This window comes from Myotis brandtii, unplaced genomic scaffold, assembly GCF_000412655.1.
Source record: "Myotis brandtii unplaced genomic scaffold, ASM41265v1 scaffold686, whole genome shotgun sequence".
NCBI classification, from domain to species: Eukaryota; Metazoa; Chordata; class Mammalia; order Chiroptera; family Vespertilionidae; genus Myotis; species Myotis brandtii.
Window position 1 is genome coordinate 609,983 of NW_005370683.1, and position 18,587 is coordinate 628,569.

The following is an 18,587-nucleotide window of genomic DNA, read 5'->3' on the forward strand; positions in this document are numbered from 1 at the left end:
TGAAGGTGAAAGTTTCTTTCCCTTCTTATCTTTTCCTATTCCCTTCTGACTTGCTTTTGCCACACTATAGAATGGGTAAAATCATTTTGTGTGAGTTGGGAAACCTGGACACTATGTATTTATAACACTTTCTGGAGAAAAATTAGTCCAGTTCCAAACAATTTTTAATTGAATTTACTGTATATGTAAGATTGAGGCAGAACCCAAATTTTGTAATGTCTCTCTGATAAGTAAAATAGACCTGAGGCATGTAACACAACTCGACCAAAATCAACATATCCATCAAGTTCCTAAGGAAGACTGTCACTCACTTCAGTAAACCTGGTGTCCTTCTCAACGTTTCTGGAAATCTTTGTTTATTACTTGTTTTAACCTGTAGCAAACCCTTTGGCTAAAATGAGAGCTTACCTGCATTTTAAAAATAGGAAGATTACATGCAGCTAAAAGTTATTTGGATCTATAGCTAAAAGTTATTGATGGTGAACAAAATCTTTATCAAACCTAGGAAAATAGTACTGGTTTTCATTTTTTAATCCACAACAACGTTTGAATCGTGTGGTAAAAAAAAAAATTCTATTAAATTTAACAAATTTATGTTTGTGGTAAAGGAAATTCATAAACTGGTTCCAAAGGCTTTTACAGTGGTACAGTCTGTGGTACACAAGAAAAATTTTCTGGGTTCACACTACATTATATAGGTTTCTGTTTTACAAAGACACACTAACATGTGTGTGAAAATGCTTTATAAAGCATTTTGAAAAACACTTATAGGAGTTATTAATTTTAGTAAGTATTAATTTGTTGCTCTAATTCTAAGCTATCTTCCACTTTTTTCCACAGATTAAAATAATATCTCTCAATTTATCTGGCTTATTTTTCTCCTCAAAAATTTTTTAAATATCATACCACTTTTGTTAGGAAATAACTTTTTTCCCCCCACTTGTATTTTTATGTTTAAATCCAGTTGTTTGGTGAGTTCTTCCTAGTATTAAATCTGCTATTATTTTTACCTTAATAATTATTATATCTAAAAGAATCACTGAAATTATTAAATAATTTTTATCTTGGAAGTAGTTAAAGTTCCATAGTAAAGCAACAGAGACAAATCTTAATAATAAAATGTTTTTCCTTTAATATTATTTACCAGTCAAAATGCTTACAACTCTGCATTGTCACAAAAATAACCTGCATCAGAGGTATTGATTTGGGATTATCTATGATCACTGCAAGAATGTCAAAAAAGCCTATGTTTCTATTGGGACCCCTGACTCTTTTCATTTATTTATATCCAACAGGTGATACAGTAACATTTCTAAATTTAACTCAAAAGAACAGAAGAGAACATTGAGAAATGTACCCTTGGTTGTACTTATTATTCATGAACACAAACCACCTAATCCTTTAAAAATAAGTCATAACCTTTGACATTGTGACCAACAACAGAATTAGATTTTATAAGTAAATTGTAAGGCATGTGCATAAGTCTCATTTTGTTGGGTCACAGTGTTTTTGATAATTCTATGATCATTATTAATTGCTCTGCATAAGAGGGAGTCATTATATATATGTTTTTTACTTGATTTCAGAGAGGAAGAGAGAGGGAGAGATAGAAACAGCAATGATGAGAGAGATCATTGGTTGGCTGCCTCCAGAACACGCCCTACTGGGTTATGAGCCACAGTCAGGGCATGTGCCCTTCTCTGGAATTGAACCTGGGACCCTTCTGTCTGCAGGCCGATGATCTATCCACTGAGCCACACCAGCTAGGGCATTATTATATATTTCTTAATGCTGCCATAATCAGCCTCCATGAAAAACACCTGCTAAGACATCAGTATCTTAAGAATGCAACTTCAATTGCAATGCCTTCTAACTACAGATGTGTAACTCCTTGCTTTAATTATTTTAATAATTCCTGTTTAACTCAAGGACACAAGCAGAATTAATATGAAGAATTTTACCTCCAATAACTTTGACTAACTGTTTTTTTCATAGAAGAAATGCTGGTTGCCTAAATAAATTTCTAAATAAACTGAGCAAAGCAGTAGGTAGACTATATGTCAATAATAATTCTACAAAGTGCATCCCCTGTAACAAACATTTGATAAACAAGATAGCTGTACTTCCTTTTGAATATCTAGCCAAAAATGCTTAAAATTATTTTGACTGGCAAGTTCAAAATATATTTGACTGCACCATAGAATCCATATGCAAACATGTCAAGAATTTATGAGTATTTAACCACTCACACACTACCAATGGTCAAATTTTTATTTTTCTCCTCTTCTTTGCACCCAGTTGATTTCAGAAGGGAATATTATCAGGATGCAAGGAAAAGAAAACCTAGAACAGTGGTGAAAGGTAAATAATTCTTTATTGGAAGATTTAGGTAATAAATAACTGTCACATAATCAAATTGGAAGCCCGACAGAAAATATTTAAGAAACCAAATAATATTAAGTGACAGCCTGATGGATGAGTTTAGCCTTTAGTTAAACTAATCTAGACAGGAACTACAATGTGTCCATGAGATTATTTAATCGCATTAGAAAATGGGGGGAAAAATGAAAACACTGAGTCATAATGATACAGCAAGCTTTGCAGAAAAGAAAGATGAATGGAATGCAAAAGCAGCTATCTGAAGAAATAATAAAATAGTCTCTAATAGTAACTTTACCTTGTCGCAGTCTAAATAAAATTCATTACCATAATATCATAATTTAACTTTTTTACATACAAGTAGAGATAAACTATTAGAAGCATAATTATAATTGTCAGCTAATTTAAATGGCACTTTATTTACTAATATATTTATGAGACTATGTATACTCACTGTAATCACAAATTAAAATATCCTGGAAAGTAAAAAAATAAATAAAAAATAGGGATTCATAGACCAGTGATTTTAAAACACTACCTTTTTTTCTTCTTCTTTTCTTTCCTTTTCAGCTTCTCTAAATCTTTCTTAGCTAGGTCTATAATTTCGATGGTCTCCTTGTCTGAAGATAGTATAGCAGGAGAGAAAGATGATGGTCCACTGAAATACGGTGATCTTGCTGTGGCTCTTGTCAAGTTCTTCCGAAGGTTCTCATTTACCGCTTCACTTTCTAATAATTTTGCCCTAGTGAATAAAAACATATTTAAATAGGAAACATTTTTTATTGTGGCAAAAATACATCACATAAAATTTTCCACACTAACCAGTTTTGCACCACCAAGTATATTAACACTGTTGTTGCAACCACTGTCATTATCTATCTCCAGAACTTCATCTCCAACTGAAACTCTGTACCCATGCAGCACGAACCCCTCATTCCCCTGTCTTCCCAGTCCCTGGCAGCCACCATTCTACTTTCTGCCTCCACGAAGCTGACTACAGCAGGAATACATAGGCATTTTAAATGAGTTGTTTTGCATGCTAAAAAAATATTTCCAAAATGTCTTTCAACATTGCTACAAGGTAGGTTTTATTTTTAAATAAATGTGTCCACAAACATTAATGTGTAGGATATTTTTTAATTCCCTGGTTGTATGATTACAAATTTGAAATCACACTCTTCATGCTCAAAAGTGCCAAGAGCAATTAGATTGCTTGCATTCTGGCCACTAGGCATTAGTTATCCTTGCTTTGCAAAGCCATCATTTAAACTTAACCTACGCAAGCAGCATGGTTCCCAACCTTTCAGTTCCTCATTCATCAAGCTATAATAGCATTCCCAAATCTTTGCAAAGAACGGTTAGTCAAAGTTGCCCCTAACTGTCTGAGAGACATCTGGCTCCTGAATATGTCATGGGAAAAGATGATATCTCCAAGGAAACCTGAGTCTGATAATTGAAAGAATTCTTTTGTTTGCTCAAGTCATTCTACTAATGACAGGAGAATAATGAATGTCCTGTCAGTAATAGGCAAAACTACAGAATGATCCTGGATTTAAGACTAAAAGAGATTCAGAGAGTCCTCCAGGCCAGTCCCTTTATTTTGATTTGATAGAAACCATCAAGAACACAGTTCTCTACTTCAATATAATAGATTTCCAAGGACAATTGGCAAAGGTGACTGAGACAGGGCTGTAAAAAGAAAATGCTACTTACTACACTCTACCTCAAAACTGTAATACTAAGCATTTTTGCCAGAAGTGCAAATATTTCAGAGAAAAATGCTAGATTATTTGCAACTATTAAAGCTCTCAAAGGCATAGTCAGCTCAGTGTTTTTTTCATTACCTACCGAAATTATTCATGACACTGTTGAAACCAGCTAGAGACAGAGTGTATAGAAATCAATGAATATATGTTTCAAGTTAGTGTCCTACCAATTTTTAATGAAATTGTTTAATTATATATCTGGTGTCATATGTGAGCAGAAAAATATAATATTTTCAACTGGTTAAATAGCTATGTACAAACTTATAGGTTAAGTGACTTCAAAATTATTTTAAAATCATAAATATAATAATGTCACTTTTAAAATAAGAAGGCAACTGAAGCCCTGACTGGTATACTAGGTGGTTAGAGCATCGACTTGCACATCAAAAGGTCGTGGGTTTGATTTCCAGTCAATGGCACATACCTGGGTTGCAGGTTCAATCTCCCAGCCTCAGTTGGGGCATGTGTGGGAGTCAACCAATCAATGTGTCTTTCTCACATCAATGTTTCTCTCTCTTTCTCTCTCCCTCACCTTCCACTCTCTCTAAACAATCTTTCTAAAAATCAATGAACAGACTATCTTGAGGTAAGAAAATACAAAAAAAGAAAATACAAAAAAAGAAGGCAACCAAAGTATAAAAACTCAGCTTAACTATAATAACTCAAAGTCAAAATTTATACTTTTCTGTATTTTCAATATCTATCACAAAGCTTGGGTGCATAATGATGAATATTTATAATAAATGAAAATATAATAAATGAACTGTCAATAATGATCTGTATTTTAATTGGCTGATTTATATAATAGTCAGACAACTTGTGTTTTTATTTTAAACTAGAGGCTCAGTGCACAAAATTCATCACTCAGAGGTGGGGGCGGTCACTCAGCCTGGATTGCGAGAGGGTGCAGGCCAAGCCGAGGGACCCCACTGGTGAACGATCGGGGCCTGGGAGGGATGCAGACGGTTGGCCAGCCAGGGAGAGATTGCGAGAGGGCTCTGGGGCATGTCCAGCCTGTCTCGCTCAGTCCTGATCGGCAAAACCCCAGCAGCAAGCTAACCTACCTGTCGGAGCGTCTGCCCCCTAGTGGTCGGTGCACGTCATAGCGAGTGGTTGAGTGGCCTTAGCATATCATTAGCATATTACGCTTTGATTGGTTGAACAAACGATTGGATGACCAGACACTTAGCATATTAGGCTTTTATTACATAGGAAGTTTGCATTTGGTAGGGGCATAGTCAATGCTTCTTCAATATTGGTGCTGATTAAGGCGAAAACCTTTAGGGCTCATCTCCACAAATCCCATGCTACATTAGCAGAACCTGATTTCTTTTTCATGGGCTGTAGAGAGAGAGCCTCTTTCCCTTCACACTCACCCACCCATCCACTAGTTGCTGCCTGCATTTCATTTAACAGGAGACTAAGCAGTGAGGCATGAAAGGAAGTACCCAGACTTCCCTGGGAAGGAGGTGGCTGAGGGCTTGCCTCTCAGCTCTGTTATTCACTAAATCTTGGACCATTCATCTCTAAAAGCCTCCACTGTTTCCTCTGTAAAATGGAGATGAAAAATATATACTTCCCTAGAATTATTGTGAGGATCAATCATACAATGAATTTAAAACTCACCTGACTGATAATGCATTTAACAAATAATAACTAGTTTATCAAAAAGTTGCTAACAATATAATCATCTAACATAAAGGATTCGTTAAATCAATTAAAAACAGAAGAAAGTACTATACAAAACCATGCAAAAATCATGTTAGAAAAACAGTAGCATTTTTTAAATGCTCATAAAAGCTAGTCAAATTTCAAAGAATAGATAGCAAAGCAATATATATATCCTGATATCAATTTTGCTAAAGTATATGTTGAAAAAATATTGAAGAGATACACCAAATGTTAACCTCCGTTATAGAAATGGTAGGAATGTGGTTTTAATTTTGTTTATACTGTCTTATATTTTCAAAATTTTCTACAAAAAATATAAATCCCACCAAAATAAGAGTTGATTAATTAGTGACTATTGTTATTTCACAAAAAAATAATATGACATGTAAGTTATTAAAAGATAACTGGTATTATTTTACAATTAGAATGATAGGACTTGAAATATATACATTTCCAAGTGACAATATATAAATTTGTGTTAAGAAGCTGTGAATAAATGTCTTCCTAAGACCAACTTTTGATAGAAGTATGAATTGGAGCAGGATTTAGTAAATAAAAGCAGAATGTGCGAACTTGGACATAAGTACTGATAACATGTCAGATCCTTACAGTACTTTTGAATTTAAGAACTTTTATATCCCATGGTTTTATTTGCGCCCCATAATAACTCTCTGAAACTAGCAGGTATGACCTCATTCTTACAGATGAATTAAAGCTCAGAGATGTTAGGTAACTTTCCCAAGGACACACTCTTAAGAAATAGCAGCTTTCATTTCAAACCAAGGAATCCAATTTAAATCCAAAGCTCATTTATGCTTATCCCATGTGTAAATCATGTTTATGTTATAAATTACAGTGCTGGGACTCTACAGGATTACTCCTCAGGAGTGGGACACCCCTAATTAAAGAACCATCAAAGAAAAGTTGGGAAAGTGGAACAAGCTGCTCATCTACACCAGGAAAGATTTGATCACTGATTGATCTCTGTTCGCTAAATGGCTTAAAGAATGGTCTTGCCCTAGCCGGTTTTCTCAGTGGTTAGCACATTGGCTCCCAGACTGAAAGGTCCTGGGTTTGATTCTGGTCGAGGGCAGGTACCTGGTCTGGGAGCCAATCCATGTGTCTCTCTCACATCGATGTTTCTCTCTCTCTCTCTGTCTCTCCCCCTCCCTTCCACTCTCTCTAAAACTCAAAGGAAAAACCATCCTCAGGTGAGGATTAACAAAAAACAAAGAATGGTCCTAACTCGAGAACTAGAAGGAAGATATTCAGTCACTGGGAGGGTGGAAATGACCGCATCAGTCTTCTAGGAAATAGTACCACTAGTGAAGCCATTTGTCCAATGGAGAGATCAAGCTTAGGTAAGGCCTTAGAATAACAGCGTGGAAGAGAGGAAACAGCACAATAACCAGAGCAGGGGATCAGCCTTCATTGTAGGCCAGTGCCGAGGAAATGAAAGAAAAGCAGGCTCGGAGCAGGAGGAGAATCTTCAGGAACTGAAAAGCAGATATCGGGTGTGTCTCAGGGGATGGTAAAGACGGGTGCTACAGGATGAAGAAAGACACGTTTTGGGCAGTAGGCAGGAATGAGCACTGCCAACACAGGATGGAATTGCAGGCCCAGCTTGGGGGCTGACCAGAACCAGTACCCAGTGGCCCAACGGTCTCTGCCAAAAAGGTAAAGCTTGGAGACATGTCTACAGAAAAAAAGTAACAGTTAATAGAGTCACTCTATCTGTTGCCACATCAGATGTCTGTTCATTTGGTTTTTTTTGCTTTTGAAACATTTAAGGGATCCAATGTGCCTAGTAGAAGCAAGAACAGTGGAAACATTACTCTTCTCTGTTTAAGAATTGTTAGAATAGCCCAGCCAGTACGGCTCAGTGGTTGAACGTCAACCTATGTACAAGGGGGGTCACAGCTCGATGCCTAGTCAGGGCACATGCCCAGGTTGTGGGCTCCATCCCCAGTAGGGGGCGTATAGGAGGCAGCCAATTGGTGATTCTCTCTCATCAATGATGTTTCTATCTTTCTCTCCCTCTCCCTGCCTCTGTGAAATCAATTAAAAATATATTTTTTAAAGTTAAAAAAAAGAATCTCTAGAATAGTCAGAGGAAGAGAAAGGGAAAGAGAACACAAATACAAGATGGAGACGTGTTGGGGTAGCTGTGAAACATTTCCCGCTTGGTTATTTTCTGCAAATGTGTACAGAAATGAGATCTGAGCTACTTAGATGCTCCCCATGGAGCTGACTGCAAGAGAAAGTAGCTGAGCCATCAGGACAAACCATGGAACCTGAACAGACTATAGAAATGATTAGTGTCCCTGACCTTCTTTTCAATCCCTATTCCCGCAGTCTGGGCTCAGGCGATGACATTCCTTTTACTGGTTTCTATCATTCCATTTACTACATGTAAGTTCTCCACCTAGACTGTGAACTCCTTGTTTATGTCACTTGCTCAGTCATGGCATGGTGCCTGATACATAATATAGTGAGCATTTGTAGTACGTGTGTGAAATGTGAGTGATGAATGAGCCTCTGTACCAGAGAGGCAGGCAAAGTGGTAGGGATGCAATGATTCACACATAAGGTGTAGCTGGAAAAGCAAAAGGGAACCGGAGTGATCAGAGATTTTTTAAAATTAGAGATGAGCCCTAGCCGATTTGGTTCAGTGGATAGAGGTCAGCCCGCAGATTAAAGGGTCCCGGGTTCGATTCTGATCAAGAGCATGTACCCCTCTCCCTCCTTTTCACCCTCTCTAAAAAAAATAAAAAAAAATCAATGAATAAATATCCTTGGGTGAGGATTAACAATAACAATAAAAAATTAGAGATGACTCATTGATGATGATGGTGAGGGAAGGCACTAAAGATCACTACATCCACATGCCTGTCCTGTGTGTCAGGTTAGGTAAGTTCCCATGAGGGTGTGACAACCAAAGCAGGAAGATAACATGGGGACATAATATGGGAAGAGATGGAAGGAAAGTTGTTTGGGAAGTGACATTATGGAAAGGCAAGTACCTATTCCCCTAAAGTTAACCTGACCAAAGGGCAAAAATATCACCGTGAACAATGACTAAACAGTAAACCCAACAGCTAGCAATATTACTGCACTGAAAACCCCAAAATGTGCATTATATCTTACAGACCATGAACTGTACCTGAGATCTTCAATTTCTTTGATATAACTGTGAATCATATTACTAATCTCCTCATTCCCTTCCCCTGCAAGATAAAACATGAAGTTCAGAATTTCCTTTAAATTAAAACTTCAACAAAACAGAATGGGAGAAAAACACTAAGTTACAGAAACAAATTAATAATGCTTTAAAACACAAGTCCTACAGCCAATTTTCCACCCTTCACTACACAAGCAGACAGCAAGATAAAATAGCAAAGTAAAGGGCACATTTTGTTCCTGTAAGAATGTATTATTTACAAATTAAGCATTTAACTGAACATCATGGATTGTATATTTCTACTTCGTTGTACACAGATTGACATTTCTACTTCAAATGTTCGAGATAATGAATGAACACAAAGAATGTGCCCTGCTCTCCCGAGGTGAACCCCTTACTCGTCCCACCCTACAGGCTTACCTGCTCTGGCAAGAACCTGGTTGGCCTGATCACTGACAAGCTGGGTGATTCTGGTCCTCAGTGCATCAACCGTCTCCTGCATGGCTTTAATTCTGACACGCAGGTTGTTATTCTCAGTCTGTAGCATAGCATTCTCATGAAACATGTCATTGATGCTTTCCACTCCCTCCTCATCAATTATTCTTTTACCCTAGAAAAGAAAAAAAGATGTCCCTGTTGGTTGAGGAGCCTTAAATACACAAGAGATTTGTTTAAGGCTATCACAGGGCTATGCAGTTCTACAACCAAGAGCCCTTTGTCTCAACAGCCTCAAGGAAAAAGTGATCCTTTTACTCTACAGCATCCCTCCGTGGCAGTTCTGTCACTGAAGAAATCGATTGAGCACTGGCCGGTGTGGCTCAGTTGGTTGGAGTGTTCTTTGGGGTTGTGGGTTCCATTCCCAGTCCGGGCACATACCTCGGTTGCAGTCAGGCCTGTTCAGGAGGCAACCGATGGATGTTTCTCCCCCTTCTTCCCTCTCCAAAATCAATTTAAAAAATAATAATAAATTGATTGATTAAATAGGAAGCCTTTTGAAACAGGTTGATAGATAGACTAACCATCATTAAAGGCTACCCACAAGGAAAACTAGAGAATTCTACCTTTAAAAGGAAGGAGACCACTATCATGACAGGCAGGAGGCTCCAGAGAAACACGTGTGCAAGGCAACACAAAAGGCATCACTGTGTGCACAAAATGTATCACAAAATGCAAAGTCAAACCCAGTAGCTTACTGTTTTGTACTCCATGAGCTCCATCTGAAGCCGTGTGATCTCACTGCGGAGTGCATTGATCTGCTGACTAGCTCTGTCCTGATTGACCATCACCTTGTTCTTGATATTTCTAGCTCGATTGGCATATTTGAGGGTATTTAAAGTTTCCATAAAATCTCTGTCTGAAGGGCTGACACATGCTATCATGATTGTTTGGCTGAAAGTGACAAAGAAGAATTAGGTTTACAGATAAAAGCAAATAAAACACTGAAATCATCACTTTTTAAATTCCTGCCTTTTGAATAATATCTTCTCTTTGAGATACCAAAATATTGAGACTGATAACTTAAAAATAAAAGCAAATGTAAAAGCCCCTATGCTTTATGACTATCTTAAAGAAAATGAATTTATATCCTTCTTTGATCCACAATGTTTTGAGAAAGTATAATAAGTACATATATTTATTTCTCACCTCTTTACAAAAAAAGAGTTGAGGCAATGCACACAGAATAATTCTAAAACTTAATCTACTTATGTTCCAAACTGAAATTCAAAAATCATTTCTTTCATTATCTACTTAATATTTGAGGATTTAAAATTTTTTCTTTTTATTTAATCACTTGTAACCTGATTTTTGTTGTCAGCAAAAAATTTGCACTAAAATCCTATCACCTGAACAAGTGTATAGTATATCCATATGTTATAAGAAACATCATTTGTGATTGATTGGTCAAAGTTCAGGCCAGATTACACAGGAGAGATGGGAAACATTACTTTACAGTAATGATGAATTGCTTTACCAACCAAAGAATAGAATAGTAAAATGCTTAGTATGCCCCAGCTATTATGTCTGTCAATGAAACAGACAAGGACATTCCAATGGGCACTGATGCTGAAAGAGCGAATTTACCCACCTCAGTAGGGAATTCATGCCCATCAATTCTAATCAATCACCTCCTAGTCTCCTGCTTCCACTCCTGCCTTCTGCCTTCCCCCAATAATTTCAACACAGCATCCTAGTAACCCTTTCAAAAGACATCCCATTCCACCCATCTTTTTCCCTTTATTGACTGTTGCTCATCCTTATTTATCCTCACTCTTATTATTATTCAAGGCTCTACTCAGGTATCATCTCATCCAAGAATCCAACCCTCATCTGACTGTACTTTTTCTCTCTGCTTCCTCATATCCCTTACATATCTCTTTTTTATTGGTTATATTATTATTATTATTATTATTATTATTATTTTGAAATTTTATAGATGCCAGCTCTTACACCCTAAACTCCAGGGGTCAAGAATCATCAACTTTTATTTATCAGTATATTTTGCATAACACAATATTTGGAACATACTAGGCCATTAATAATTGTTTGTGGAGTATGTCACGTGCACATAATATTTATTTATTGGACATCTGAAAGTTAAGATAATTTATGCACCTCTAGTTCTCTTTTGATGAAGAAGATAAGGTAATCAAGTAAGAGTAATGGTTATAGACACTGTTTAGAGAACAGGACTACTCAAAGTATAGACCCCAGTCCAATGCCAGTCTGCAAACTATTTGAAAACAGTTCATAATAAGTATAGAAATGAAAAATAAGTGTCTTAAAATTTTGCAACATTTGAAATTGCTATAATCAATGAACTGACTGAATAGAGTATAGATCAGTTCCAGTGTTTTTGAATTCACATGGTAAGTCACAAATGGGGCAAGCTGAGTACAGTCATGCACAATATTAACCTGCCACAAATTTGGGGTGGAGGAGGAAAAGAACTTGTCCTTGAAAAGCATTGGGATCAAGTGCTTAAGGAGAATGGGGCAAGTCAAGAATGAGAGGTGCTAAGATCTATTATACAGGGAAATGGTCATTAAATAAAATCCAAAAGATACATATTCAAAAATGGTTGTGTTTATGAAAAGCTCAAAAGAAAACATTAAAGTTGTTTACTTTTAAAGTTTATATAAAGCCACATATCTGTCTTAAACAAAACCATACCATTTATATTATTATGCTATATATCATATATTATTATATCATATACCATATTATATTATGCATTAGGGAGGAAATGCATTGCAATGTTAACAGAGTTACTTGTAAATAGTAGAAATGTAACTGATTTTTCTCATTCTTTATATTTTTCTGCACTTTTCAGAATTTTTGCTATAATCTTGTTATAACTTTATAAATGTATAAAATCCAGCTTCACTTTTAAAAATAAAAGTCACCAGACTGTGCACAAAAATATATGCAGCTTGTGTCCAAAAATATCTTTGACCTAACTTTTCTTTTAAGATAATTTATACAAATGTCACAAAATGAAGGTCTTCTATTCCCCAAAGCTTATACAAAGTGCAATGCTTTTAAGTTGAGTTCAGTCTTAGAATTTTAAGCAGGAATTGATGCTCACTAAAGAGGTCTTCTTGTTTGAAGAGTTACCAGCTAGTTAGGAAATGGATGAGAAGAACCTGAGATTCTTTAGCTTGAAAACACTGAAATAGACTCTGTTAACTATAAAAGAATAAATTAAAATGTAACAGCTATCTAAAACTTGCTGAATTGTACTGTTTGAATTTAAATGCCAAAAATGTTTCTACTCATAAAGCCAATGTGTTGATGTTTATAAAAAGGAATGCATTATAAAATCATGTGTTTAGCTGATGAAATATCAGAATAATTCAAAATATGAAAAGGGAGGGAATATCAGTGATGCTAAGTTCATAAACAGCAAATACCCTGACATTTTTAAGTTTTTCCACATGCAAAAAAAAAGTTTAACTTTTAGGAGACTTTGTAAAATAGTATAAAGCATATTTAAATTACTTTGTGTTTACTTAGACCGCATTTATTTTCCAACAAAATTGTATTAGGCATATGCTACGTGACAAGCACTTAAGCAGAAACAATGATAAAGTAGAAAGAGCACTTGCTATGGACTTCATTTACAAGCTAAGTGACTGTGAATCAATGACTCTCTGAATTTCAATTTTCTTATCTACAAAATAGGAATAATAATACCTAGTTCAAGGGAGGTTGTAAGGACTATGTGAAGGAACAACACAGAAAGCCTCACACATTTTAGGTAGTTAATAATTATTAGTTCCTCATCCTATCAATTTGCTTTATAATAAAACCAGTTTTCATAAGTTGCTTTACAAACTTACATTAATAATAATGGGTAACTGAAATTCACAAATACGGATAATCACGTATGCATACCTGTTACCCCCGAGGGAATCCTGGAGCAGTCTTGTCAGCTTAGAATCTCTGTAGGGGACATGGGTGGCCCTCTTGCTCTTGTCTCCCAATGCACTTATTACATTGCCAAGTGCCAACTAAAAGAGAAAGACAGGAAAATGATAAAAATGTACTAATTATAACACTTTTAAATAACCAAGGCTTATAGAGAATAGTATGGAGACATGACAGAATTGAAAACATTCAGGTCTGGGTTTGTGGTTTTTTTTTTACATTTATATTTTGAAGTATGACCTAAACCTCAAAGTTTTCTCTATTAACTATTAAAAACTGACATAAAATTTGACTAAAACTGACTCAAAATTTAGTACTACATATATTCATAATTCACAAATACTTAAACTTCTATTCAGAAATTTTCTTTAGAAATAAATAAAGATTGGTGACTTTTAACCATCCCTAGAATTATCAGACCATCAGGTTGTGTCCCCAGAAAACTGTCAATTCATGTTGCAAATTCTTCTCCTCCGCTCAATGAAGAAATAAAATGTTTAAGTAGTTCAACAGTTTCATAACACTATCTTGTTGAAATACAGCTACCTTGTGGGAAAACAAACGCTCCTTGAACCAATATAAACATATCACTATGATTCCTCTGAAAAAGGTATTCCTAATGTAAGTACGGCTGTCTTTAGAAATACAATGACTCTATGAGCTAAGCATCCAATATTGAAAGGAAGTATGTCAAATCACAGAACTCTTTAGTCACTCCTCCTGCCACCCCTACTGCCTTTCTTGCTGTCACTGAACTAGCCCCCACAGCATAAGCATTAGCCTAAATGTGGGTCACACTTCCCTTCAGTGATGCAAACATCTCTTCCCATGTCTTTGTTAGGGCCAACGGAGCATGGCATTCGCATCACACTGTCTCCTTGCCCCTCTCTCCCAGAGAGGCTACAGTTTGAACTACTGGCCGCACTGAAACTTGACCAGATATAGCTGAACATGCTTCAGTAGCCTAATCAGGAAAACAGACCAGTGGCTTTTGCCTTTTCCTGATAGAACAAATGTAAATACCACCATTATTTTATCTCCTAAAAAATTCAGAACAATACACAAAATTCAGGACCCAGGTCACTCCCTTAAACACAAAATCCAACCATATGGTGGGAGCATCAAGATGGGTATCAAGATGGAGTTGGGAGGTCTGGCTCTGTCTAATCAGCCTCAATTGTCAATTCCCCACAGAAGGGTTGTCATCATCCAGGAGCAAATATTGGGTAATGGCAAAATAGGGACATGTGATTGGAGGCCCCAGCTCTAGGGAGGGAAGCAAAGCAGAAAACACTTGCCCTGATGATGTGAGCATCACAGAAGTATGTCATTACATTTATGTAGGAACAAATGTCCAATTTTATAATGAAGTCAATAAGAAGAAAAGATTTATTACACAAAAAGTTACTCTAAAATTTTTTTCTTCCAACCCTGGCCAGTGTGGCTCCGTCGTTGAGCGTCATCCCATGCATCAAAAGATTGCCGGTTGATTCCCAGTCAGGGCACATACCCGGGCTGCAGGCTCCATCCCCAGTAGGGGGCGTGCCAGAAGGCCCCTTTCCTTTCCTCCTCTCCTTTCCTTCCATATAACAGAGACTTTATGCTAATAAACACAAGGTGTTTTCCGATAAAAAGCACCACTAGGTGGCAGGGTATTAAAGTTAATTCCTATTATGATCTAAAAAGTTCTCATTTTGAAAAAATCTCCTAAAAAACATTGATTATAGTTCCCAAAATAAAGTGACTGTCACAAAATGTGAGCAAAAAAATGTTACTTTGAAAATCATCCTGTGCCATAATAAAAATTAAATGTTGATATTGACGAAATGTTTTTAAATGTGGAATTTTGTAACTCCCTTCCACAATATATACTATTTTCTGAACATATCACAAATTTTAATCCAACTAAATTTACATACATGAAGAGAATTTGAAATGTGAAAGACTAAAAAATCATGAGGAGATCAAAATTCAGTGCATTATGCCTAAGCTTACGAGTTTATTGTAACTCTCATTTCTCAGCTTAGTGCATGAAGACTTTCCACTTGGGTATTAAGTATTACAAAAGAGAAAAGAACAATGGAACATCTCTGACGTATTCTCAGCACACAGCCTCGGTCTTAGTCTTACGAGTCCACAGTTGATGGAAATGCCTTCTTTTGCCCTCTCGCCTGTGGCTCCAGTTCGCTTCAGTCTTTCTGATCCTGCCAGATCAACAAAATGGAACTTTGCAGTCAGGGTTTCAAATTCATTCATCTGTGATGATTCAGAAATCACCTTGTTATCAGTAGCATTTTCCTGCAATTGAGGACAATAATTGAAAATATTTTTATTAATGTGACACTAAATATCTTCTAACCCCTTTACACACACACACACACACACACACACACACACACGCACACAGAGGCATATAGCCAAATAATTATAAATGCAAAAATGTCTGCTGGCATTAGAAGCTTACAACAAAGTCAGAAAGAAACTTGACAGTCAGAACCCAGGTGTTATGAACTAAGATTTTGCTTATATTAATAAAAGAACACCTATAGCACACAGTCCTCAAAAGCAAAGCATCTCGGGTGACTACCTCCATCACCACATGGCCACAGCTTACTTTCCGGCTGCCATAGACACATATCCAAACGTTTATTTCAAAACCTTACACAGTTAGCCAGCTTCAGCTTAAACAGGATCAGAGACATCTCATTGGGAAACAAACTAAATGTGGTTCAAATGTACTCTTCTCCTGGGATTTATGTGATCTTAGGGAAAAGATGACTGAAAGTTTAAGAAATCAGAACTAGTGCCCTAGCCAGTTTGGCTCAGTGGATAGAGCATCGGCCTGCGGACTGAAGGGTCCCGGGTTCGATTCCGGTCAAGGGCATGTGCCTTGGTTGCAGGCACATCCCCAGTGGGGGGTGTACAGGAGGCAGCTGATTGATGTTTCTCTCTCATCGATGTTTCTAGCTCTCTGTCCCTCTCCCTTCCTCTCTAAAAAAATCAATAAAATATATTTTTTTTAAAAAAGAAATCAGAACTAGTAACTCACAGCATCTATTTGGGGACACATTCTGGTTTGACACAAGTGGATGGTAAAAATGGCATGTGAGCGAGAGCTCTGAACATTCATCTGCGTGCTAGCTGTGGTCCGGGATAAAGCACCCAGCTTCAAACACTGCATCATCTGGGGGGGAAGAAAGAACAACGTTTAAGCAAGATACCATACAATCGGAAGTCTGAGCTAACGCTAAAACCCACTATGTTGAGGGATGTAAAGGATGTGGAATTTCATATTATTTTAGTTACATGCACTTTTTGAGCTGAACTTCTTAGTATAATAGCGTATTATCTTTTAAATAGGAGAAAACACTGAGATTCCATTGTTTGCCTTTTGCTGACATTTGCAGCTTTTATTCCAAACTGTTACAGTGGAACACTTGGGAACAAACTGAGCAAAATCTTGAATTACTCAGGCTACTCTGTATCGTCTGTCAAAATATTTTTGTAACTTTTCTTAACAGTCTCCCTTTAGGAGCCATGGTAAAATCCTATATATGTGAAGGCAAAAGGTGCAAAAGGATTGTGGTCACAGCCTTCACCTTTAAGGACCGAACTCTCTTTTGCTAGCTGTGAAAGAAAACTATATATACATTGCCTTGGACTCTTTTGATGCTACAATAAATGAATTGACTTTATCATAGCTGTGACATTTTTAAGAATAACATCCTGATATAAAATATATGAGGAAAAAAGGCAAGATTTTTACAAGATGTTACACCTAAAAATACAAATTTAAGAATTTGATCTTAAGCAAACTATAAGCAAAGCTGAATATTAAATAAAGCCAAATATGCCCTATTTTAACTATAATATGAATATCACCTCTGATTCTGTATTCACAGTACGTGTTGTAACTCCCACAGTATAAATTCCTCCAGTTGAATCTTCATGAATTCTTATATTTGATTTTTTATTTTTTGCATCAATATCACGTGTGGTATCAAATAAGTCAAGGACCTCTTCATTGTACAGCTATCAAAAAGAAATATTGCAGGTTTACATTTAGAAGAAATTGCCTCATGGCTTAACAACATGTAGTGCATAATGTTATTTTTCAAATATATCTTAAAAGTTCTTCAAAATGACATATATTTCTTCAAAATAGGTAAAAAATGAATGAGGCAATTATTATTACAAATTCAAATGAATGTCAGGTTTCTTTATAAGAGTATGAACAGTAAAGAATGTAATCATGACTGATAAGTTGAAAGCTAGCTAAAATGATCTATTAATCCTTTGCAAGTGATAAATATCTATATATATAAAAAGCCAGTGACCGAAATGCTGTAATGACCATAATGACCGGTCCTTATGATGCCCACTGTGGCCAGTGAGCCGGCCTGATTGAGGGGTGGGGCCGGCCAGCCAACCTCCTGTGGCCTCTCCCCCTGGAGACCCCACCCCAGATCTGCCGCCCCTCCCCCCAGCCAGCTCCCCCCCCAATCGGCCCCCCCACCCCAATCGGGGATAGGGCTTACTGGCCAATCGCCTTCGGCCCCTCCCCCCAGCTAGCCTGGCCCTGATCGGCCCCCATCAGGGCAGGCCGGCCGGCCAACCTCCCTCCGTCTCCTCCTCCCAACAGGCCCAGCCCCTATCCACTCCAATTGGGTCTGGGCCAGCCAGACCCCACCTGTGCACGAATTCATGCACTGAGCCTCTAGTTTATAAATATAAGCAAACTCTAAGAAATATGTACCAAATGTAGACAAATCCTAATTAAGATTTTAAGAGGTTTTACTACTTAAGCTAAAAATATATTTCTTATTGCCCTACAGCCTTTCTTGATGTATCTAAAAATTAATACTTAATGTTTTGCAAGTTGGGCAATGATATTAGTGTTTCTGTGTCAATAGAGGCTGACAAGATTGAGCTACTCCTTGGAAGAGGATGCACACACCATTTTTCTATCAGTATGCTTTAAAGTCTCAATGCCCAACAACATTTTGGAGAGTAAAAGGAAAGATGGAAGAACTTTTTTTTTCTTTTTCCATCAGTTACTTATCTTGCTTTGGTTTTTACTAAACTGGGATGGCTATTAAAATCAGCATTAAGGTAACTGCTGTTAATTTGAATTGTTTTCTATTTTGTGCTGTATACTGTCA

General features: G+C 36.8%; 1 protein-coding gene across 15 annotated transcripts in view; it reads right to left on the reverse strand.

Moving 5' to 3' along the window:
• The window catches only part of KIF21A (kinesin family member 21A), a 147,314-nt gene that overhangs the window by 50,218 nt on the left and 78,509 nt on the right, over positions 1-18,587 (reverse strand). For all 15 annotated transcript variants that reach the window (XM_014529552.1, XM_014529560.1, XM_014529551.1 and 12 more), the window contains exons 4-11: positions 17,308-17,457; positions 16,475-16,609; positions 15,556-15,723; positions 13,393-13,508; positions 10,191-10,386; positions 9,418-9,607; positions 8,980-9,043; positions 2,918-3,121 (exon numbers count right to left, since the gene is read on the reverse strand). In XM_014529552.1, the coding sequence (XP_014385038.1) occupies positions 2,918-3,121; positions 8,980-9,043; positions 9,418-9,607; positions 10,191-10,386; positions 13,393-13,508; positions 15,556-15,723; positions 16,475-16,609; positions 17,308-17,457 (1,223 nt within the window). The remainder of the gene's footprint in view (positions 1-2,917; positions 3,122-8,979; positions 9,044-9,417; positions 9,608-10,190; positions 10,387-13,392; positions 13,509-15,555; positions 15,724-16,474; positions 16,610-17,307; positions 17,458-18,587) is intronic.